The sequence below is a fragment of the Pongo pygmaeus genome, chromosome 1 (genome assembly GCF_028885625.2).
Source record: "Pongo pygmaeus isolate AG05252 chromosome 1, NHGRI_mPonPyg2-v2.0_pri, whole genome shotgun sequence".
NCBI lineage: Eukaryota > Metazoa > Chordata > Mammalia > Primates > Hominidae > Pongo > Pongo pygmaeus.
Genome location: NC_072373.2, coordinates 44,092,891 through 44,116,574, shown reverse-complemented (window position 1 = coordinate 44,116,574; position 23,684 = coordinate 44,092,891). Strand labels below are relative to the sequence as shown.

Sequence of the window (23,684 nt, the reverse complement as noted above, 5' to 3'; positions counted from 1 at the left end):
TTATCCCAGGACTCCAACCCCAGCTGGGGTTCCTTCTGATTTTTTTTTTTTTTTTTGAGATGGAGTTTCACTCTTGTCACCCAGGCTGGAGTGTAGGGGCACAATCTCAGCTCACTGCAACCTCTGCTTCCCAGGTTCAAGCGATTCTCCTGCCTCAGCCTCCCGAGTAGCTGGGACTACAGGCACATGCTACCATGCCCGGCTAATTATTTTGTATTTTTAGTAGAGACAAGGTTTCACCAGACGAGGTTGGCCAGGCTGGTCTCAAACTCCTGACCTCAGGTGATCCACCTGCCTCAGCCTTCCAAAGTGCTGGGATTACAGGTGTGAGCCACCATGCTCGGCTGTTCCTTCTGATCTTAGATGATGTCTTAGTGATTTCACTTACTTTCTATTCCTTAGAAAAAGAACTCAGAATATCCCATGCTAGGGATGTACAATTCTACATCCCTACAGAGGTACAATTCTGATCATACTGCTCTTACCCTTAAAACCCTTAATTTATCCTAACTTCCCACATGCATAAACTCCAGACTCTTTAACAAGGCATATAGTAAGGCCTTCCTTGGTCTGCCTGCCTGCATTTTGAGGCCCATCTTCCCACATCCTCCCCCTACATTCTCCACTCCATGTTTTCCCCCAAATAAGCCAAACCCTTTCCCTCAGTGGGCTTGGGAACACCTCTACCTCTCCTTCAACAACAATGAAATAATAATGCAGCTACTCACTGAACACACATACATCACTTTACATATAGCAGGTAGCTCTTAGCCTCATAAGTGAGGCCTTATTTTGCACATTTTACAAATAAGAAAACTGGGACTCAGAGAGGTTAAGTAATGTACCCAAGATCAATTAGTACATGACAATCATGATTTGAACCCATCTTTCTTGCTGCAAAGCCCATGATCATCCTCCTCTGTCTGGCTGGTCTCCCTCTTCTTTCTTTTTTCTTTCTTTCTTTCCTTTCTCTTTCTTTCTTTCTTTCTTTCCTTTCTCTCTTTCTTTCTTTCTTTTCTTTTTTTTTTTTTTGGAGACAGAGTTTCTCTCTTGTTGCCCAGGCTGTAGTGCAATGGTGTGATCTCAGCTCACTGCAATCTCCACCTCCCGGGTTTAAGTGATTCTCCTGCCTCAGCCTCCCGAGTAGCTGAGATTACAGGCATGCACCACCATGCCTGGCTAATTTTGTATTTTTAGTAGAGACAGGATTTCTCCATGTTGGTCAGGTCGGTCTCGAACTCCTGACCTCAGGTGATCCGCCCGCCTCGGCCTCCCAAAGTGCTGGGATTACAGGTGTGAGCCCCCGCACCTGGATTCCCTCTTCTTTCAAAGTGAAGTTTGAGATTTATTTCCTGGAAACCTGCACTGAACTCTTCAATTCATCTCAGCTCTCTGCAACCACCCTGAATGGGGTGCCTCTGAGTTGCACTAGCAAAGGCTGACACTGATCAAACAGTAACGGCAGCCATGGTCCCCTGTCTTCCTCCCAAGATGTAACTTCTATAGGGCAGGAATCTAGCACCATGCCAGGCACAGAATAGGTGTTAAATGTTAAATAATGGAATGAAAAAGTTAGAAGGGAACTTTCCTGGGAGTATACATTTAGGAATAATCTATGCCCATTTCACATTAGGAAGCCCTTCTCACCCATTCCTTGCGAATACTCACACTCATTCCTTAGGAAACAGTCTCAATCCGTCTAGATTTTGAGACATTTTGAACTTCCTACATAGTATAGCGCAGTTGATTTTCTTTCCTTTCCTGGTGCTGTTTCACATGAGGCAATGCAGTGCTGTGGTCACAAGTTTTGGAATCAGACCTGGTTCAGTCACTTATGAGCTTGTGACCCTGGAGCCCCAGTTTTCTCATCTGCAAAATGGGAGGATACTACCTACCTCATGGAGTTGATCTGAGGGTTGAAGGAAGTACCTTACCACCTGTGAGAAAGCATTATGATTGCTGTTGTGTAGGTTGGGAAATGAAGACAGGAAAGGTAAGGAGCCTTCCCACAGTGGAAAGTGGACGGGAAAGCCTATGGGGGTGGGGGAGCGAGGCCTGGGCCAGGCCATCTTACCCCAGATCCTGTGCTGCCTCTGCAGCACCATGAGGTACAGGACCACGTGGCTTAACAGACATTCAGTATTTCCCTCATTCCTCAGTGAGGCACCCCTAAAGTCTTTCCAGAATGGACTTCCAAGGGGTCAGTCCTCAGCAGATACCAGCTCCAGCCCTGAGTTGCCCTCACAGGTTCCAGCGGCTAATTCAATCTTTTAGAGCTCTCTGTACTCCCAAGGTTCCGTCTGACCATTCAAAAATGCCTCATTGTCTGGGAATGGTGGCCGAGGCTTGTAATCTAGCACTTTGAGAGTCCGAGGCAGGAGGATCGCTTGAGTCTAGGGCCAGTTACTTGGGAGGCTGGGGTGGGAGGATTGCTTGAGCCCAGGCGGAGAGTGCAGTGAACCCTGATCGCACCACTGCACTCCAGCCTGGGCAACAGAGCAAGACCTTGTCTCAAAAAAAAAAAGCTCAGCCCTATCCGTGCATATGGGACCACTTTGTGTGCTTGGAAATGCCCCCTCCCATAAGGCTTGGGTTTCTCTTGCAAGGGGTGGAGGCACTCCTGTTGCTAAACACCTTTCTTGGGTAGGGGATTGAGAAGACAGGATGCCTTTGGAAGAGCATCCCCTAACGCATAGTTCCAACATCCCTTATAGTATCTGCAGCTCCTCCAGCTCCTGTTTCTATCTGTTACTTCAGGGGCTGAACTCAAATACAGGGATCCAGAAGCAGCAGGGGAGGCCTCTCTGCAGTTTCCTCACTAGGGGGCAGCAGCGGCTACAGGAGGCCTCCCAACCCGGGGAGGGGGAAGGGAAATGCTGGGCCAGCAGGTGGCAGTGCCCTTCTTGGACCCAAGTAAGGAAAAAGTCCAAGTACCCAGAGAAAGGGAGGGGAAAAAAATCCGTATCCTGTAAAAACCCAGGTTCCACTTGTCCCTGAAGATCCAGCTGAAGATGTCACACTCCCTCCCTCCAGGAGGCTCCCTGGACCCCTCAGATCCAGATAGGTGATCCTCCTCCGTTCCTGCCTCCTGGAGAAAGAATTACACTATCACCTGATGAGTGATACTGACTCCTCCAGAACCCTTCAGGACAGGCATTTTATTCATCATTTATTTTAAAAATAACTGGGAGTCAGAAACAGATGCTAAGAGGAGGCACATTCTTCAAGTTTTCTAAAAGAACACTTTCTACTTTGGATAGGACAAAAATGAGCTTTGGCTGAATGAACTGAGACTAGACATAAGAAGGACTAAGCTGCTGATGAGTTCTGAATGGAAGACTAACATGCAGTCTCAAGGCAGGAGAAGAAGAATATGTGCTGTTTTCCTGGGAGTGGGGCAACTGGTGGTGGCTGTGAGAAGGCAGAGCTCTTCAGAGGGGACAGCCAAGAACAGGTGGTCACTGGGGGCCCTACCTAGCCTGAGAATGACGGAGGGCTTGTTTTATGGGGTCCTCCCTGCCCCTCAAAACACCCTTCTGCCCCACCCCCACACCAGGGTGCTAGAGAAGATAGGAATATAGATTTTAATCATTGTGCTGCTGCTATTAACCAGAGTGCAATTAATCCATCTTTTGTGGATTTTGATGCCACAGTGTAAATGAGAGGGTTTCACACAGAAACACTCTGGGGGCCTTCGCTGACAAAAGGGCTAGGCCTCTGGTGGGGAGGGGGTGGCAAAAGGTGAAGTGGAATTAGGAGAGATGTGGGGAGCAGACCCAGGGCTGGGAGACTGCTCCTTCCCCATTATCACATGCCCACCAAGGACCCCAAGAGGAAGGGATTCTTCCTGCCATGGCCTGGGCTGTCCAAGTGAGCCTGACTTCCCTTCCAAGGCAGCTGCCTCTAGCTTCATGTCCAATTCTCGCTGAGTAGATGAGGTCCAGGGTAGGCCCACAGTTGACCACCAAATGGTGAAGAGATATAAGCCAAGGGAGAAGAAAGGGGTTTGGAACCCCCAATCATTCTCCATTTTTCATCCTAAGCAACCTTAAAACTAGTTCAGAGCTGAGGAAAGACAGCAACAGCAGTTTATCCTCTCGGTCAGAATTGCTCTACCTGCCTCCTGGAGATGTGGGTGGGGGGAGGTGGGACTCACAGGAGGGAGAGGTAGGAAATATTCCTGTGCCTTTCTGTGTCTGTGCAGTAAGTGGAGACTCTCTTCAGAGTCAGCTCTGCAGCTGGTGGAGTCATCTGTGCCTCTTACACTTTTCTGAGATTGGTAGGATTTGGAGCTATAGAGAGGTCAACTTAGAACCCCAAGGCCAGGCTCCACTGGCTGCTAACAGGAGCTGACATTCTCAGAAGTAGCCCCGACTGCTTGGACAAGATCATTCCTCATGTTAAGAGTGAAGTGATATGGTCCAGGGCAAAGGTACTGAGCCCAGAGACAGCTAGGAGTCAGAGACACACAGGGCCTCCACTGCGTCACTCAGACCCTGGTTGACACCTCCCACGGTGAGGAGGCAGTTCTTGATGACTATGCTGGAGCAGGCACAGCGGGGTGTGGGCATGGCAGGGAGGATCTCCCATTTGTTCTTCCCTGGGTGGAATGCTTCCGCCGTCTCCAGGACAGTGGGTTGATTCCCTGAAAGTGTCAAGGGAATCAGACCTTACAAAGGAGTCCAACCACCAATCCATGCCCCACAGTCACCCCACCTCCCTCCGTTGGGCACCTACAAGCAGAAGCCAAGCAAGGTCAACTTCCTTGGCTGCAGGATTACTCCCTTTACTAAGCCAGTGGCTTTTGTCAAGTAGCCACTTTGTCCCTCCTACCTTCTTCCTTTCTGTCTCTTTAAGAGTAAGCTTTCTTTCCCTACCCATTGCTTTTTACCAGAGCTTTCTAGCACACTACTGCCTCACTGCTGCCCTTTCCTAAAAAAGCTACCGACATGGTCTAGCTGACACGGTTCCTTCATGCATGAGTAAAGTGGGAGTTTGTCCACACTAAGTAGACTTGGGGTACCTGGAAGCCCTGCTGCCTGGACCTCTCTTCCTTGATGATGGGGGACTTCTCGCTTTAGAGTCCCTCCTTCAAAATACCAGTAATCTCTGGCAGAGTTAATACATCAAACCCAAGATTCATCTGTTGAACTTATTTGATCAGATTGCTTTCCTGTTCCATGATTGGGCTGGGTATCCAAGGAGAAGAGATTGGTCAGAGGAGGACCAAGGCTAATTCCCTCCACAGTTTGTCTCCAGTCATGCCCATTTAGGGATCTGTGCTCAGCAAGCCTGTGCTGCACGGCTATGGGTGTCTCTTATTCTCTCTGCGTCAGTTTCCCCGGTGTAGGAGGACAGAAAGGCCACACCTGGTGCCCACAGTGGATAGGTAATATCTAGGCTGGAAGAAAGGGAGTGCTTTGAATTTTTTGGAGTAAAGTGGTAGGCAGGTAGTCAGCAGGGAGACAGCACCCTTTCCTGCATATGCAAAGTGCCAAGGATCCACCAAGCACCAGAACCACAATAAATTCCAGCCTGAAAGCGCCATCCTTACCAAGTCCCCCAGCCACTATGACCCGTCCACTCAGAGAGCCGGCCACAAAATCTGCCCGCCGCTTCTTGAGGAAGAATGATCGTTCCATCTTCAGCCATCCCCCTATAGACCATGGATAATGGTGGGTTATATAGAGAGAGTAAGATACAGACCACTCCCACCAAATACAGATTGTGGCCCAAATAGCTTTCACCCTGGGCAGTGTCTTCACTCTATTTATCCTTTACGCTTGGGGAGTACACAGTTCCTCCTGCTGTTTCAAATTCTCTGTGGCTTCCCCCTCTCCCATGCTTGCTGCTCTGTAAGGCATCATCATCCCCTACAATGAATCACCTTGACTTCTGGTTGGGAGGCTAATAGAGGCAGTGAGAGAGGAGTCAGGATCCTTCTGTTTCTCCATCAGTAAAATTTTAGTTAAGAAAAATCCCTCTCTGACCTGGTCCTGTGTGAATATTGTAAGAAAAGACAATATAGGTAGAAAAGGGGCTTTGATAAAAACCAACCAAGCAAAAAGGGGACCTATACCAATGAAGGAATTTGATTCCAAGAGTAGCCCTGAGTGGAGAGGGGTGCTGAGACTTCTGAGAAGCTTTCCCAGCTGGGTAAATGGCCCTGGAAGATGGCTGGAATAGGGGTAAGGGATGGGGAGCCAGCCAGAAGGGCAGTGGGCAGCCAGAGCTTCCTGGGGAAGGTGACCAGCTCACCCTGTTCCATGTCGAACACGTCCATCGTCCGCAGGAACTTGGGCTGCCGGTAGAGGCGACCTTGCCGCAGGCCTCCCAGGCTGTACAAGTGGTTGTCCAGGGTCACAAAGCTGGAGAAGGCCCGCTTATAGGGAATGTTGGGAAACTTGGTCCAGGAGCGAGTCTCGATGTCAAAGACCTCGAAAGCGTTGACCGCGTACTTGGACTGTCGTCCCCCTGGGGACCAGAGCAGGATAGAGGTTGGGCAGAAGGGTTGTCCCTGAGGACAGGGACAGCGAAAAGGGTTTCCCCTTTTGACAGTTACTCATTCATACAGGAAGCTCCCGATGGGCTGGGCAGTGTGATTATCCCCAGTGCCGAGGAGATGCTCAGCACACAGGCACTGCTTCCCATGGGAACTGAGCCAAGGGAAGGAAGGAGGGTAGGTATAGAACGGTAATCTGTCCTTACCCAGCACGTAGATCTTGGAGCCTCGGAGGAAGGAGGTGGCAGCATATCTCGGGGTGGGCATGGGTGCTAGGGACACCCACATGTCCTTGAGCATGTCATAGTGTTGGAGGTGGTTGTGTGGACGTAGGTCCAGGCCCATCCCGCCTGCCGCATATACTCGGTAATCTAAGAAGAAAGGCCATACATGCCCCTGGCTTAGTTCACAGGTACAGCAAGACAGGCCCACCAGCATCCATTGCCTCCCATGGCCAGGCCAAGCTTTCAACCACTGCTCAGCCAGAGTGAGTCATATATGTATCAGTGTGGTTGATAGCACCATTCAAAGAAGCCCCTGCTATAGCTGAGCCTGAGAGTCTGTTTCTTTATTTTTATTATTATTATTATTTTTTTTTCAGATACAGTCTCATTCTGTCATCCAGGCTGGAGTGTGGCATAATCACGATTCACTGCAACCTTGACCTCCTGGGCTCAAGAGATCTTCCCACCTCAGCCTCCCAAGTAGCTGGGACTACAGGTCCATGCCACCACACCCAGCTAATTTTTGTATTTTTTGTAGAGACACGGTTTTGCCATGTTGCCCAGGCTGGTCTTGAACTCCGGGGCTCAAGCAATCCTCTTGCCTCGACCTTCCAAAGTGCTGGGATTGCAGGTGTGAGCGACTGTGCCCAGCTGCCTGGGTCTTTTGAAGCCATGGTACGACTACACGCCCTAGTCTTCCTTAGTGTCCAGCCCTTTGGCTAAGCCTGAAACACTGCGTGAAGTTTAGGCCTGGAAAACCCTTTGCAGGTCTTATCTCCTTCACTGTCCTCCTCTCTGGGCAGCCAGAGGGGAAGCCAAAGAGGAGAGGTATTCTTTTTTTTTTTGAGACAGAGTCTCGTTTTGTCGCCCAGGCTGGAGTGTAATGGTGTGATCTCAGCTCACTGCAACCTCTGCCTCTCAGGTTCAAGCGATTCTTCTGCCTCCGCCTCCAGAGTAGCTGGGATTACAGATGCCTGCCACCACACCTGGTATTTTTAGTAGAGACAGGGTTTCACCATGTTGGCCAGGTCTCGAACTCCTGACCTCAGGTGATCCGCCCACCTTGGCCTCCCAAAGTGTTGAGATTACAGGCATGAGCCACCACGCCTGGCTTCAACGAGTAGAGATATTCTTCTGATGCCTGTTCCCCAGGCATTCACAAACTGGAATTTTTAGATATGGCAGGGGCCTTTAGAAATAAGATGAGTCATGCTGTCACTGGCCTATGGGACACCGGACTGCTGCTGGTTCTCTCTGTGTCTGCCAGCCCCATGGGGGAATGCCATTTTCCTTCACAAATTGGGAAACTTGTGGGATCCAGGAGTCACTTCAACTAAATGAGATAGGGCTAGGGGTGAATGAGGGTGAAGCTTTGGAGAGAGTACTGGTCCCTTTAAGAAACCCTGCCCAGGAAGTGAGCTGGGATACTTTGAGAAGTGAGTCTCCTCTCATTCTCTACTACTCTTGACTGTAGGTGGCCTTTCAAAGGACTTCACTATACCAGAGAGGATGGGTAAGGCATCTGTGTTTCCCTGGGTCTCACCACAGGACCTCCCGGGCCTCTCTTTCTCAGGGAGCCACCCCTGCCCGGGATTCTGTCTGCCAGCAGCCAGTCCTCAATGCTTCTGGCTCCAGGAGGCCTTTATACTTTAGGTGATTGCAGGGATGAGTACTATTTCCTCCTACTTTCCAATCTTATTGGAAAAAAAAATGCCAACCCTAGCCTGAGGCTGGAAGATGGTGCCTGCTAATGAGGAATTCACCTTGCACAAGCTCCACCCCTCCCATCCTGTGTTACTTGAGACTCCTCCTCCTGGGAATCCTCCCATCCACTCCTCACTACTGTTTTTGTGCCCAATTCTTACTCATCCTTTCAGACCCATCTGGGTGTCCCTGAACTACAAGGCTGGGTCGACAGCACCGGCTCAGTGCCTCCTGAGTGATGGCACTTCTGTTACCCTATTCCATCACCCTAATTGCCACCTGTTACTGAATAATCTTTGTTTGTTTCTTTCTTTCTTTTTTTTTTTTTTTTTTTTTTGAGACGGAGTCTCCTTCTGTCGCCCAGGCTGGAGTGCAGTGGCGCGATCTCGGCTCACTGCAAGCTCCGCCTCCCAGGTTCACACCATTCTCCTGCCTCAGCCTCCGGAGTAGCTGGGACTACAGGCACCTGCCACCATGCCCAGCTAATTTTTTGTATTTTTAGTAGAGATGGGGTTTCACCGTGTTAGCCAGAATGGTCTCAATCTCCTGATGTCGTGATGCGCCTGCCTTGGCCTCCCAAAATGCTGGGATTACAGGCGTGAGCCACCGCGCCTGGCCAATCTTTGTTTCTTTCAATAGATTGTAGGCCCTTGAGAATTTGTTAAATCTATAGCTCCAGCATCTGGCACAATGCCTGGCACACAGGCATGTAAACGCTTATTAAACTAACTGCTGAACCCATTCAGTGCCATAGTAAGAGCACAGACTCAATTATCACTATCTGTGTCACCTTGGGCCAGTGGTTTAACTAACTCTTTGGGCCTTACACTGCTTCTCTCTAAAATCAGAGTAATACTAGCACTTACCTCATTGGATAGGTTGTGAGAATCAAAGCGGTTAATGTATACAAAGCACCGATGGTAAGGATTCAATGAATGTTAGTTCTTAATCTTTCAAGACCATTTATTGAGGCCTGCGATGAAGATGTACTCTTTCCCTCCCTTGCTCTCCGTGAGCCTCCAGGCCTTCCATCCTTCTTACTGGGAGGTCACAGAAGCCCCACTGGCCATGCTGCCCTGGGGGATTCTGCACTAGAGTTTCTCTCTAGTTACCTTCATTGGTCAGATCCAGGCTCCTGAAGGCAGGGAACAGATCTTCCACCTCTTTCCTTCCTTCCTGGAGCCTGGCACTGTGCCGGGGACAGAGCAGGTGCTCAAGAAATACTGGTTCCCAATCTATAGCAGACTTGACATGCAGCTAGTATGGTTTAGTAGAAGAGGGAGGGAGGAAGAGGAGACGGAGGGAGGAAGAGGAGACAGAGGGAAGGTTGCACCCCACTGCAAGCCTGTACTGCTCAGGTGTGTCTGAATTTGGTGTCTCCTAATTCCCATTGAACCATCTCCCACAAAACCCTTTGTGTTTCAGCAAAAGAGCTTTCGGAGCTCTAGGTTCTGGGCTGTACTAGGCGTGAAAAGAATGAGATGAGGGGTTTTGAGAAAGGAAAATGAGAATCACAAAACCATGCAGTGAGGACATGCATGCCCTGAGGACTTAGTGAAACGGGCAAGATGTGAACCCTCAGGAACATTCTGGTCTCCACTGAGCGTCTATGAGATTGGGAGGCAGAGGGGGAGGTTGAAGGTGGAAGAGGCCCCTGGAATCAGGTCCCAAAGCCCTCTCAGTGGGGCCTGGTGACGCTACAAGGATGGAGTGAGCATTGTCAGGACCCCAAATAGGTGTCTGGGGGTGGTGGCACCTGCAAGGCAGGTTTCAGGGGCTGGGATGTGGCGGCGGGAGGTGCAGGCATTCTGCTGAACGCATGGGGTCTACAGAAATATGGCACTAAACTCCACAGCCCACAGCAAATGCGTGTTGGTTTCCATCTGTTTCCCTCCTGGCCCCCCACTTCCTTCTCTCTGGCCGCCCTCAGCCCTGGCCCCACTTGCCTTTGGCCGTGACAGAAATGCCCATGGCGGCCTCACGCAGCATGCTCCTCTTCTTCCACTTGCCCTCATCGATGTTGTACATCTCCACGACCTTCAGGGGCAGCTGATTGGTGCCCACGCCCCCAATCACCATGATCCGCTTCCCCAGGGCGGTGACGGCCACCCCTGCCCGGGCTGTGGGCAGCCGGGGCAAGGCGGTCCACTGGTCGGCCTCGGGGGAGTAGACCTCGAAGCAGTCCATGGGGACGCCGTTGTCGTCACATCCCCCGATGGCATAGACCTGGCCCCCGGTCTCCAGCAGGGAGCAGTAGACCCGGCGGCTGGGCAGTGGCGCCAGGCGCTTCCACTGGAAGTCCTTGACGTTAGGCACCTCCATGGCAGCCTCGGGGAGCGCCCGGGCGCCGGGAGAGGTGCGAGCGCGGGGGTCCACCGGCTACTCGGCGCCGGCTCCCACGGCCCCTATCGCCACCTCCATCTGGCTCCCGAGCGCCGGCCCCAGCCAGACGCGGGCCAGTGCTTCACCGTGCCCCGAGTCTCAGCGGTCCGGCGGCGTCCACGCCTGGCCCTGCGGGGGGAACGCGGCGAATCAAGGGCAGCCGGGACCATGAGCCCTCCGGCTCCGCAGCCCCTGGTCAACTTCACCCGGAAGACGCGGCGGCGGAGGGCGCCCCCCGGGGGCGGCACCACACCCTGCACCGCTTGGTCCCCGCCCCCTCCCCACCCGCTGCTCGGACACTGCCCGAGCGCGCCGCGGGCCGGGGCTTTCAGGGGTTTGGGGTGCCGGGCAGTCCCCGGGCGGAGGAAGGAGTTAGCGTCTCTCGGCGTCGACGCCTCTCTTCCCCAGCGCCCCCTCCCCGCAGTCTCGGAGCCCCCGCCCCCGCATCACTTACGCTGCCAGGCCCGGGGAGCGCGGCGGCGAGGCGCAGACGACGCATCACCGGGGAGCCCGGAGCCCCCGCCCGGCTGCACGGGAACCGGGGAGAGGGCGCTCTGTCCTTCCCCAGTCCGCGCGCCGCTGTCACACATGCAGATGAGGAGATGAAGTGAACAGCAGGAAGGAGAAGCGGAGCCGCCGCCAGGGAGGAGGTCGGCGAGCCTGCTCCACTCCGTCCCCATCCGCAGCCACCACACCTGTGCAGGAATCCGCGTGCGTCCCGGGACACAGCGTGCTGTGACCTCTTTACAGAAGCCCCGCCGCGGAAGCGCTTACCTTGTCTACAGGGGGTCAAGGAAAGCAGGGCACTAGAACCAAGCACCCAGATGACGGGCACAGACTCCCTCCGGTGTGGGGGCGGGCTTTTGTGTTTGTTTTGGTTGAAGAGGCGGAGAGGCCAATTACCCAGTTTATCTACAGTACACAGACTCAGTTGACCAGCTAACTCAATAGCCAGCTTTGCTTGGGGTGAGGTATTATCATATAGTTTAACCTCATGGAAACAACTTATGTGGGTGTGATGCACGCAGACCTGGCACAGGTACTTTCAAATATAACATATACACCCACTTGCACATAGAAGCATAACTTACACATCGCCCTTCCCCCACCGAAATAGACACATCCACAGAGACACTGACCAATGATGCACAGAGAGACATGTGGACACAGCCAGAGACACCAACATAGACAAACACACACGGGCAGTTTTTCCATCTGCCATACACATACATGCACAACCCACCACCGCCACCATCACCCTTCACAAGCTTCAGAAAGGGGAAACCTGATGATCAAATCTCCGTCCTCGGCACCAACTCGCAGGGCTTGACAGACAATCCTTGCGAGCCACCCTCTAATACCGTTTACAGGACAGTAGTCCCCAGTAACAAAGGTGCCCATGAGGCCAGAGAACCACCTGGTCTGGTGGACTGCAAGGCCGATGGGATCTTCCTCCTACCTGGTTCTCTCAAATGTAGCCAAGTCTTGAAACACCCAGGCTTGGGAGGCTGGAAGACCTGGGTTTGAATCTTGCCGCTGAAAATTATTTAACTACTCTGAGCCTCAGTTTCTTATACAGATAGATAGATAGATCTATGTCTATATATTTTTTAAACTAGAGTTTTAATTTTGAGAAAATTGTAGATTCACATGCAGCTGTAAGAAAAAATACCCTTTACCCAGTTTCTCCCAGTGGCAACATCTTACAAAACTATAGCACAGTATATATCACAACCAGGGTTTTGAAATTGATCGGTCAAGATACAATAGTTCTGGCCGGGTGCGGTGGCTCATACCTGTAATCCAGGCACTTTGGGAGGCCCAAGCAGGCAGATCACTTGAGGTCAGGAGTTCCAGACCAGCCTGGCCAAAATGGTGAAGCCCCATCTCTACTAAAAATACAAAAAAATTAGCCAGGCATGGTGGCATGCACCTGTAGTCCCAACTACTCGGGAGGCTGAGGCAGGAGGTTCACCTGAGCCTGGGAGGCGGAGATTGCAGTGAGCCAAGATTGCGCCACTGCACTCCAGCCTGGGTGACAGAGCAAGACTCTGTCTCAAAAACAAAACAAAACAAAATAAACCTTCCACCCCCAAAATTATACAATCGAGGCCAGATTTGGCGGCTCATGCCTGTAATCCCAGCACTTCGGATGGCCGAGGTAGGCGGATCACCTGAGGTCAGGAATTCGAGACCAGCCTGGCCAACATGGTGAAATCTCATCACTACTAAAAATGCAAAATTAGCTGGGTGCCGTGACGCATGCCTGTAATCCCAACTACTCAGAAGGCAGAGGCAGGAGAATCACTTGAACCCGGGAAGCAGAGGTTTCAGCAAGCCGAGATTGCACCATTGCACTCCATCCAATGGGCCCATCTTACTACTTTGAGTTCTTGGCTTAAAAATTCCGCTGTTTTTTAGTTCGAATTCTCTGTACTTACAAAGTAAGTGCCTCTAGAACCTTCACAGAGGAAGGCTGTGTCTGTTTTCCCTATTCAATCAGAACTCATAAATTCCAAAAGCATGGGGTGTGAATTCATGAAATTTCATGGAAACACTAAACATTTCCCTTTCTTCCTAGGAGTCTCTATCTGCCTGGAGAAATAGGGAACGCACCTTTACCTCAGCTTGAACTGTCTTCACAAAATCAGAACAGATGATTGGGAAGATTTAAAGCCATAGACCTTCCTCAAAAGGGCTTGTTGGAGTCCATCCTCAGCTTCTCTTGCCCACTGAGCCTTGAGCCTTCTACCAAAGCAGTGAGGCCAGGCTTCTTAAATGAGCCCTCACCACCCCAGCTGGGGCAGCTTAATAAGCAGATAGACAGAGCTCCACTCTGTATATTTGTGTCACTTGTTGAGATCATCTAAGCCCTTGCACGTCCATTTTCTTGTAATCTTAAAACAGCCCTGGGAGGGGTTCCCAGGGTAGGTATCAGTATCCACTTTTTACAGATGAGGAATCTGAGCCTTAATGAGATGAAATGACTTACTTAGGACCATGCAGGCCATTCGGGGTGGGTCCAAGGTATGAATTCCAAATCCAGTGTTCCTTCACTTTATCACAATTAAATCACAAATGAAAGAATTGTGCCTTATGAAGGAAACCAAGTGGGTCCACTCCCCACCTGGCTTCTGGTCTTTATTCCACTGCAGTGAAGAAAGGAGCCCAGACCACCAAGGAGATTCCAGCGGCTGCCCATACTATTTGTGCCAGGCAGTGCAGGTAAGGAAGTGCTGGAATCCAGACCCAGAATAGGCCCCCATTCTAAACTAAGGCTCATATCCTACAGGCACCATCTTCTATGCAGACCGTGGGATCTAGGGACTCAGACCCTTGGAAAAGTACTAAGAACAGGATGTCTTCCAGACCATGACCTAATTGCTTGTTCTGGAAGTCCTGGCTTCTCTCCATCTCCCCCATCTCTCTTCCTCTCCGCCAGGTAACATCCTTTAGTGCTTACACGGAGTGCACATCGAGGAAGCTTGTAACCTAGCAACTGCCACTTAAGATTCCCTGAGTCACCTGTGGTTTCCATTGCCTGGGCTGAGTGCACCAAGATGGGGCCTTAAGGAGTGCTAAGCAGAGGGAGAGTGTCCAGTGACTCCTTTGGTCCCTCCCCACCCTATTCTAGTGTGTAACCATTTTCCTGGTCAGGAAGTTCTTCCTCATGTTAAATCTAAATCCTTCTTGCTCTAAAATCTTGCATAACTTTGAGCCGGGGTTTCTCTTTTGCCTTAAAAAGCATTTGAGTTTTTAGGCTGGATGAGGTGGCTCGTGCCTGTCATCCCAGCACTTTGGGAGGCTGAGGCAGGTGATTACATGAGTCCAGGAGTTTGAGACTAGCCTCAAAAACATAGTGCAACCCTGTCTCTACAAAAAGTAAATAAAAATTATCTGAGCTTCGTGGCACATAATCCTAGCTACTAGGGAGGCTGAGGTGGGAGGATCACTTGAGCCCAGGGGGTAGAGGCTTCAGTGAACCAAGATCGTGCCGCTGCACTCCAGCCCAGGTGACACTGCAAGACCCTGTCTTTCTAAAAAAAAAAAAGTGTTTGATTTTTCCCCTTGATTACAAGGTAGGAGTGGGAGGTTGGGGAATTAGGGGAGGGAAAAGTCATAAAAGCCTCTAAAGATTACGCCTTTGGTGCTGTGGAGTCTTTATTATAGATATTGGTGCATCAATCAAACTTGAGGATGCTCAGCCCCAGAAAAAGTCACTCAGTACGTTTTGGGTTTTGTTTCTTTTTAAAAAGATGGGGTCTTGCTATATTGCCCAAGCTGGATTTGAACTCCTAAGGTCAAGTCATCTTCTTGCCTCAGCCTCCTGAGTAGCAGGGATTACAGGCATGCACCACCTTGACAGGCTCAGTAAGTCTTGGATTTGTTAAGGTCTAATTTACATACAATGAAATGCACATTTTTACTCAGTCTCTATTGTCTGGTAGGCATTCAGCAGGATCCTGCCTTCACTAAATTGTGGTACCTTAGGGGGAAGTTGAGGGTGTTGTGGGGAACAGTTTCTTCCCAATAAACCAGGCAGATTCTCAGTGTGGCAGGCCATGGATGGAATAACTGTGGGAAGGTTTTCAAGGTCTGGTGGAATTCCAAGTGTAGGGAACATTTCGGGGGGATAGGAGGGAAGAGGAGTTGTTTAGTGATTAGCTGCTCCTTATCCCTCCCCAGAAATACTCTTTACCGGAGTGCCCTCTGCAGGGTACCACACTGGCTGGAGGCACACACCAGGAACTCCCCGAGGCCAGGATCACCTTCTTTACGCAGTTTTCTTTCTGCAGCACCCCACAGACCATGTGGTCAGCATCAGACAGGCTGGATCTGAATCCTGGTGCAGCCACCTCCTAGCTATGTGACTATGCACAAGTCACTTATGTCCTTGAATCTGAGTGTCCTCATCTGTGAAAAAGGGAATAAGAAAATCTACTTTCTAGAGTTGTAGGAGGAAGGAGATGCCAGGCATAGTTCCTGGGCATGTGGTAGGTACCTCATAAAGACTAGTTTCTTTCTTCCCTTTGTGATGGCAAGTTTCTGTACCTCTGACTTTCAGGCTAGTGTGCCCCCCAGAGCAGGTGCCAGTTTCACAAGACAGGCAGCCTTACCAGGGCCCATACCCTCCTGTAGCCGATCACTTCTGGGCCTGTGTCTTAGACAGGATATCTTTTCTCCTAGCTAGCTGAAATCTCATCTGCTGCAACCTAAATTGCATTCTAATCTGGAGAACAGCTGTGCCCTTCCTTTAGCTAATCACCTTCTCATTCCTAACCAGAAGCGTGGTCCTTATTCAGGGAGTGGGGAGTGAGGCTGACTCATCCAATTAGGACTGAAGCTGCCAGCAGACCAATGAAAGGGTAGTTCCTCCCCCAGCATAGAGAAGCCTCATTAGGGCCTCCTCCCCACCAGTCCCAACATCAGCCCAGAGGAAGGATTTAGAGCTCACGTGGACTTGAAGGGAGATGGCATGACACAGTTGCCAGCAGTCAGAACCGGGATCTGTATGTGATCACATGGCACTGCTGCCTTGCAGGTGGAGGGCTAGAGTCCCGCAGAATGGCCTCAGCTATTCAGGTTCCCTTCCTGACCACGCAGCCTTGATTGGAGAGTTGAATCAGCCACATTCCTTCAGCTATCCTCCCTGCTCCCTCCGGCTCCAGTGCATAGCTGGTGCCTGGAACCTAGAGGGGCTTAGTGGGTATCTATTAAAGAATGCATCTGTTCATCTGTAAGCAACTTCCTGCCTACTTAGGTAAAACTGGGACATTGGAAAGTGGACCCCAGATACGGGATGATGGGTGAAGGGAGGGGGTCATCTTCGTTTTCAGACTCAGGAGTTGCACAACGTAGAGAGGAAGGGTTGGGAAGCCACATGCTCCTCTGCTGTTTAGTGTGTGCGGGAAGGGATGGTTTTCAAAGACCTCAGCTACTTCCCTGTGCTTATTGAGGAAATCGTAAGAGGAAATGGGGCTTACAATAAAGCCTGAGGATTTGAGTTATAAACAAGGAAGAACTTCCTGACCAGCAATGTCAGAAACTTGAAACACCAGCATGAGGTGAGGTGAGAGGCCACGGAGCCACCTCCTCTATTGCCGCCCGGGGCATACTAGAAAAACACAGGACAGTCAGAAGACCTCTGCTACGTCTTGTTACGATGTAGGCTATGACCTCCAGCCTACGTTTTGTTGTAACCGGGCTGTGCAACTATGGGCAAGTCATATCCATTCTGGTGCCTGTCAAATTAGAAGGAAGGAAGGTGAAGAAGAGAGCAGCTGGGGTCCCTCCCAGCTGGATTATTCTGTACTCCTGGGGTGCTATACAGGCGGGGAGCCCTAGAGAAAGAAGCATTTAGCCATAGTGACAAAGCAGCAGATTCTAGAATGAACATCCTCACATTCTGCCAGGTGATACGATCGCAGAGGTCTGGCCCCACCAGCTCTCACAAGCGCTGCCAGCTACCCCAGGTCCAGTCACCAGTGAGGACTTTATCAGGGCTTCCCCTGGCCACCCTCTCTTGCTACCATCACCCTCCTTTCTCTCCAATCGGCCCAGGACAAGGGGGTGTCTTATGACAGCTGCAGCTGTGGCGAATGGGCTGGCTCGCTATAGACCTTGGGCACCCACCTGCTTCCTGTTGGGTTCTGACCTTTCTGGGGTGCTTACTGCCAGGAGAGTATGCAAGGGTGGCAGAGGATGCAAGGGCTCAGGTCATCAAGACATGGCTTTCTCTAAAAGTGAAAATGTGCCCATTTGTCCCAGGTCACCAGGCTGGGGCCCTTAGGGGGCCTAATCTTCACCCCTTCTCATGTAGAGGACAGCAGAGCCTTTATGGGGGCAGCTCTGCAGAGGAGAAAAGGCTATAGGCTGGGGAAGGCTGCAGCAGACCACTCAGACGCGGCTCTTTAAATGCCCATTAGTAAGTTAATATTGCCACTTCCAAAGTCAGCAGCATCCTCCATTCTTCCTAATTAAAAAGAGCTCCACGTCCTGGCAGAGCTGAGAGAGGGCTCTGAATGATTTACACACCAGCCCTGCTGCTTCCAGCTGGGAAATCAGCAAGGAAGATTGATCGGCAGATGGGCCAGCCTGCCTGTCATGATGGTGTGCGTGCCTGTGTGTGCATGTGTGTGTGTGCGCATGCATGTGTGTGTGTGCATGTGTGTGTGCGCGCGTGTGTGTGTGCATGTGTGTGTGTGTGCTGAGGCACTGGGAGCTGGCTCTCCTGCTGGCAGGCTCTGAATGAGCAGGGCCACAGACCTACAGTCCAGCCCCATGGAGCTCTGCAGGCCTAGAGGTAGAGGGCCCGCTAGAAACAAAAGGTTAAACAAAAGGAGTTTAGCCTTTTGTGCTCACCCTCACCGGAGTCCCTCTTCCTAGCAAAACTGCCTTATCTGGAAGACAAAAGCTCATTTGTTGTCTCATCCCCACCCAGGAGAGAAGGGGCCACTCCCCGAAGATTCCTCTTGTTTCCACATAGAGATTCCTCACCTGGTACATAGCATATATTGGGCTTTTATTTGATCAACACTGCTCACTTTAAGAGGAGGCTTTCTTGGCCGGGCGCGGTGGCTCATGCCTATAATCCTATCACTTTGGGAGGCTGAGGTGGGCGGATCACCTGAGGTCGGGAGTTTGAGACCAGCCTGATCAACATGGAGAAACCCCGTCTCTACTAAAAATACAAAAATTAGCCAGGGATGGTGGTGCATGCCTGTAATCCCAGCTACTTGGGAGGCTGACGCAGGAGAATCGCTTGAACCTGGGAGGCGGAGGTTGCGGTGAGCCAAGATCGTGCCATTGCACTCCAGCCTAGGCAACAAGAGTGAAACTCCATCTCAAAAAAAAAAAAAAAAAAAAAAAAAAAGGAGGTTTTCTCATGGCCTGCCTCTCCTTCCTTGCCTCCCTCCTAACTCTAAATTTTGTCTGACCCTGACATCCAGTGGGATCCAAGGCTCTGGGCCCTTTATGGGGCTGGGAAGGGGATGATGAGGTTCACAGTTTAGGCCGTTTAGGCTGGCATGACACTCAGCCCGGGCCCACCAGAGAGCCGGGAAGTGACAGCAGTCACCCTGAAAGGTCCCAGGCCTCTTTGCTTCTCCCAGCAGGCCTTGGGGCAGGCTTGTTGTCCATCCCATGCCTCTACTCACCTCTAAGATCCCCCCAGCCTCCCTGGGCGCCAGAGAGGGAGGTCCCGCTCACTCTCCAGATGGAAGGAGGTGCCAGGTCACTGGGGCAGGACCTGTACAGAGGTAGAGAGTGGCTTTTGCTCTCTCCTCACCTCTCCCCTTCTCCTCTGGCACTTTACATTACACACACACACACACCCCTTGTCCCCAGAGAAAGGACCAGGCAGAGGCACACTGGAGAGGAGGGGGTGGGGACTGGAGCTCAGGCATCATCCAGTGCTTTGCTTTCACCCCCGCTCCCTAGGGAGACGGCAATCTGCTGCAGCAGCAAGGTTGCCATCTGGCGTGCTGACCTGTGCTCTCTGTGCTGGAGACAGGAGAGGGCGGGGACGCGTGATGGGCTGGCTGTGAGTGCGTTGTGTGTATGTGTGTCTAAGAAGCCGTGAGAGTCTGGAAAGGTGAGAACCAGGCCAAGCTTTGGGTGAATCAAAGGATCTGCCTCTCCTCATCACTCGGCACTCCCGGGGCAGGTGGGTGTGCACCTGAGGATCTCTAAGGAGCCCCAGGAGGCCTGCATTTCTCTCTCATTGAAGGAGGGAGTGGCAGGGCCTTGACCCTTGAGCATCCTCCTGTAGCCTGTCACCAGGAGAATGTGGCTGCCTGCTTAGCACCCAGGAGCCGCCACTCCATCCCTGCACATCACTAGGCAAGAAACAGAGTGACACTTTTATTCACACCCAGACCTAACAGCTGCCCCCAGCGAGGAACCACCACTAGGGATCTAGTGTGTCCTTTGTTCCTCTCTAGTCCTGGCCCAGAAAGGACTGTTTTCTTCCTTGGATGACATCTCCCTGCTTTGGTCCCGGTCTTGGAAGTTATGTTCTGAGAGATTCCTTGATACAAGTCCTCCCCAAATCACAGATTCTACTTCAGTGCAGGGGTCAGCAAACTATGACTGAGGGCCAACCCTGGCCTGCTGCCTGTTTCTGTATGGCCTGAAATCTAAGAACAATTTTTACATTTTTAAATGATTGGGGAAAAAAATCAAAAGAAAAATATTTTGGGATACATGAAAGTGATATGAAATTCACATTTCAGCATCTATAAATAAAGTTATATTGGAACACAGCCACACTCACTCATTTACGTGTTGTCTATGGCAGCTTTCCCACTACAACAGCAGAGTGGAGTAGTTGCAACAGAGAGCGCATGGCCCGCAAAGCATGAAATGTTTACTCTCTGGCCCTTTACAGAAAATGTTTGTGCCCTCCCCCGCACCTTAGGCTGTTTTAAGGGAACAAGGGGAATGCCACCTTATTCTTTTTGTTTTTTGTTTTCTTGTTTGTGTGATACAAGGTCTCACTCTGTCACCCAGGCTGGAGTGCAGTGGCACCATCGTGGCTCACTGCAGCCTCCCGGGCCCAATCAATCCTCCCGCCTCAGCCTCCTGAGTAGCTGGGACTAGAGACACGCACCACTTCCAGCTTGCCACCTTATTCTTGACAACGTGCTTCGCACCACTGTGGCATGTTAAGTTGACACGGCAATATCTAGTGGCAATAAAAGGAAACGAACATTTTGAGGGCCCTTCTTGTATACCAGGGACATTTACTCTGTTTATCACATAATCTCTACAACAACCTTGAGAGAAACAAGCACTAAGAGGTCTATTTACATAAGGAAGGAATGGGGGAGATTAGGAAACTCACCAAAGCTGTTAGAGTTAGGCAGAACAGGATCCTGGATTCAAACTCAGATCTGCCTAACCCCACAGCCCACATCCTCTCCAGGCCACCATGATTCTAAGATGACCACCAGCAGCCCAGCGAGGACCCACCCAAATGGCTGCTGGTTTGGGCTACCCCCATGAGCAGGCAGGGCAATTGGGACTTAGGCTTTAGGGACCCAGGCCCCACCTCAGCTCCCTCCACCTCAGAGCCTGGTCCTGAGGATGGGCCACAGACAAGTCAACAACAGTGACAGCTCCACATCAGTGCCATCTCCCTTTTCTTGCCTCTTTCCTCAACCTTTGCTATCTATTTTCATCACCTTTTAGCTTTCTTTGGAAAGATTAAATTTGCATTTAAATAGAAAACCTCTTGAATGACTCTGATGTAACTTTAGGTACTAATTACAAATTCATTCCTCTTTAAATATTAAGGCACTTCAGTTCATCTCAGGGGTGATGGACAGCAGCAGAAATGCTTGGTATTGGTGTGTAATGAATATTGAGCTGTTTATTGCAAAGCGCTTACAATCCCTCACCAGCAGAGGGCAGACAGGAGATGTTCTCAAGACCTATATGGGAGATGTCTTGGGAGCCTAAAATCTGCTAAAAATAAATATCTGTAAGCAATAATCGTTGAGAGAAACTGGAAGATGGCCAGTGGGATGGAAGCTGCTGGGGATAGGGTGGGAGCACCCAGAAGTCCTCAGGTTGCCAGTTTCCTCAGTTGCTTATAAGTGTCTCAAGGCAGGTGCATTTATCACTCTTTCCCATCACCAAAACTAATGCCTGGCATTCAGTGGGGACCCAAGGAATATTTGCTGAATGAATGAGGGAATGAATGAATGAATGGATGAATAAGGCAATTAATCATGATGAGCGAGATCATTCATTCAACTACTATAACGAGTCAGGCATTGCACTTGATAATTTACGTAAGTCTCTTTGTTAAATGATTGATTCCTTTGGATTTTTCCCAGAGTCATGCAGATGACACACAAATTCTCCTTTCTTCTGAAGAATTGCACTTGGTATTTTACCTACTGATTTCATAGGTGACAAAACAAACTCAGAGAGGTGAAGCGATTAGCCTCAGAGCACCCAGTTCAATCTGAAGCTCAGCCAGGACCCAAACGCTGGTCTCAGGCTCTGAGCCTGGCTCTCTGTAAAGTGTATCACTCCCTCTCATCCTGGTGCTAGGCTGGTTATTCCAGTGTTCACAGTGTCACACCCTAATCTTGGCCCTTGTCCTCAAGATGCTGGGTGCCCAAAGTCCAGTCCAGCCTCTCAGCCAGGCTTAATGCCTGGGCTCCAGCCAAACCACTCTATTGCCTGATGCCCAATAGGCCTTTCATTTCCTGCCTCCATACTTGGCTTTGTGCTCTCTGCTTCATATGCTCCTTCCTGCTTGTTGATATCCTATTCATCCTTCAGGGCTTGGCCTGAATGCCACCTCCTCCATGCCTTGCATGATCCCTGTAGGCAAGAGTCATTTTTCCCGTTTCTATAGAACTCCATCTGTAACTGTGTTAGCATGGTAATGACCACCACTCATTATTCTCAACACCACACTACATTCTTTACATATTTTGTATAATTTGAACCTCATAAAAAGTCAATAATAATAACAATAATGATAATCGTTAACAAGTACGTGGTGCTCAATATACATCATGAACTGATCAGAGTTTGATGTGTGTGTGAGTTGTGTGTGTGTATAATTTAGCCTATAAACTAGGTACTATTATTATTGTCATTTTACAAAGGTGAAAACTGAGACTTAGAGAGGTTAAATGTCTTGCCCAAGGTCACACAGCCAGAACGGGGATGGGACATCTAGCTTGCCTGGCCCCAGAATCCCCATACCTGTCTATGTAGATATTCTTTCTTACCAGTTGGTAAGCATCGGAAGGCAGGAACCATGTTATGTGCCATTGTTGTTAAAGCACAATCCCTTCGGAGCCAAGCCCAGCAATGTGTATGTACATAGTAGATAGTCCATAAGTTTTAAAAATCTTAATTTTAGACCCAGGGGGCATGTGCGCAGGTTTGTCACAAGGGTGTATTTCGTGATGCTGCGGTTTGGGTTTCTATTGATCTCGTCACCTGGGTAGTGAACATAGTAACCTAATAGGAAGTTTTTCAGCCCTTGTCCCCCTCCCTCCCTCCCTCCCTCCTTTTTGAGTCCCCAGTGTCTATTGTTCCCATCTTGATGTCCATCTGCATCCAGGGTTTACCTCCTACATTTGTAAGTGAGAATATGCAATATTTGGTTTTCTGTTTGATATTCCATAAAGTTGAGCTGAATTCGGATCAGAAGCCAGAAGTTCTGGAGGTTGGCTGTATGTTGGTCAGTCTGTGCCCTGGACAGCAATCTTTGGAGTTAATTAGCTGGGTTAAAACCAGATAGGAAGGAACCTTTAACTTCAAATCTAGAGAGGCCCAGCTGAGGAGAAAAGGCCCTTGGAGACCCTTGCCCCTCCTGACCCCCATGCCAACCTGTCTGACCTGGACAGCCCTCCTTTCACAGACACCACTGCCTGTCTCCCCACCAGCAGGCACTCAGAATGCCAAGACATCACTCTGCATAGATGGATTGAAATAAAACTTACCTGACTAGGGGGAAAAGGAGGACACCCGGCGATCATCTGCAAAAGACAAAGAAGGGGAGGGGCCGGGAGAGGGTCGAGCAGGTGTTGGCTCTGAGGCTCGTCCTAGGAGCCGGCTAGGAATAGAGTCGGCAAGGTCCCCAGGGTCCCCAGGGCTTCCTCCACAATTGATGAGTCCACTGCTGCTGCCTCTGGCTGATCGACTGGGATGCAGCCAGGCCCCTATGCACAGGGCATGGGGCCAGCCCCGCCCTGAATGCACAGAAACTTGGGGTCCCTGAGTTCCAGGAGGCGTGACCCCCCTACTGAGAGGGCCTCAGCCAGCTCGTCAGAGCCCCACTGTCTCCGCGCCTCTCCCTCCACCCAGTCTCAGCTGCAAAGGCCCGCTCTGCGAGGAGAGCG

At 50.7% G+C, this 23,684-nt stretch overlaps 1 protein-coding gene across 3 annotated transcripts; it reads right to left on the bottom strand.

The window, feature by feature from the left end:
- Positions 1-966: 966 nt before the first annotated feature.
- On the bottom strand, positions 967-23,674 carry KLHDC8A (kelch domain containing 8A). 3 transcript variants are annotated; one of them, XM_054494304.2, is made up of 8 exons: positions 16,268-16,396; positions 15,512-15,726; positions 11,267-11,591; positions 10,377-10,941; positions 6,709-6,873; positions 6,259-6,474; positions 5,555-5,656; positions 967-4,645 (listed from the first exon to the last, which is right to left on the bottom strand). In XM_054494304.2, the coding sequence occupies exons 4-8, from the start codon at positions 10,750-10,752 to the stop codon at positions 4,452-4,454; spliced, it is 1,053 nt and encodes a 350-aa protein (XP_054350279.1). In that variant the 5' UTR covers positions 10,753-10,941; positions 11,267-11,591; positions 15,512-15,726; positions 16,268-16,396; the 3' UTR covers positions 967-4,451. The 3 variants fall into 3 exon arrangements, with proteins under 3 accessions (XP_054350279.1, XP_054350290.1, XP_063502833.1); XM_054494315.1 differs by lacking the exons at positions 11,267-11,591; positions 15,512-15,726; positions 16,268-16,396 and adding an exon at positions 23,286-23,674; XM_063646763.1 differs by lacking the exons at positions 15,512-15,726; positions 16,268-16,396 and having other exon boundaries at positions 11,267-12,549.
- Positions 23,675-23,684: the final 10 nt, after the last annotated feature.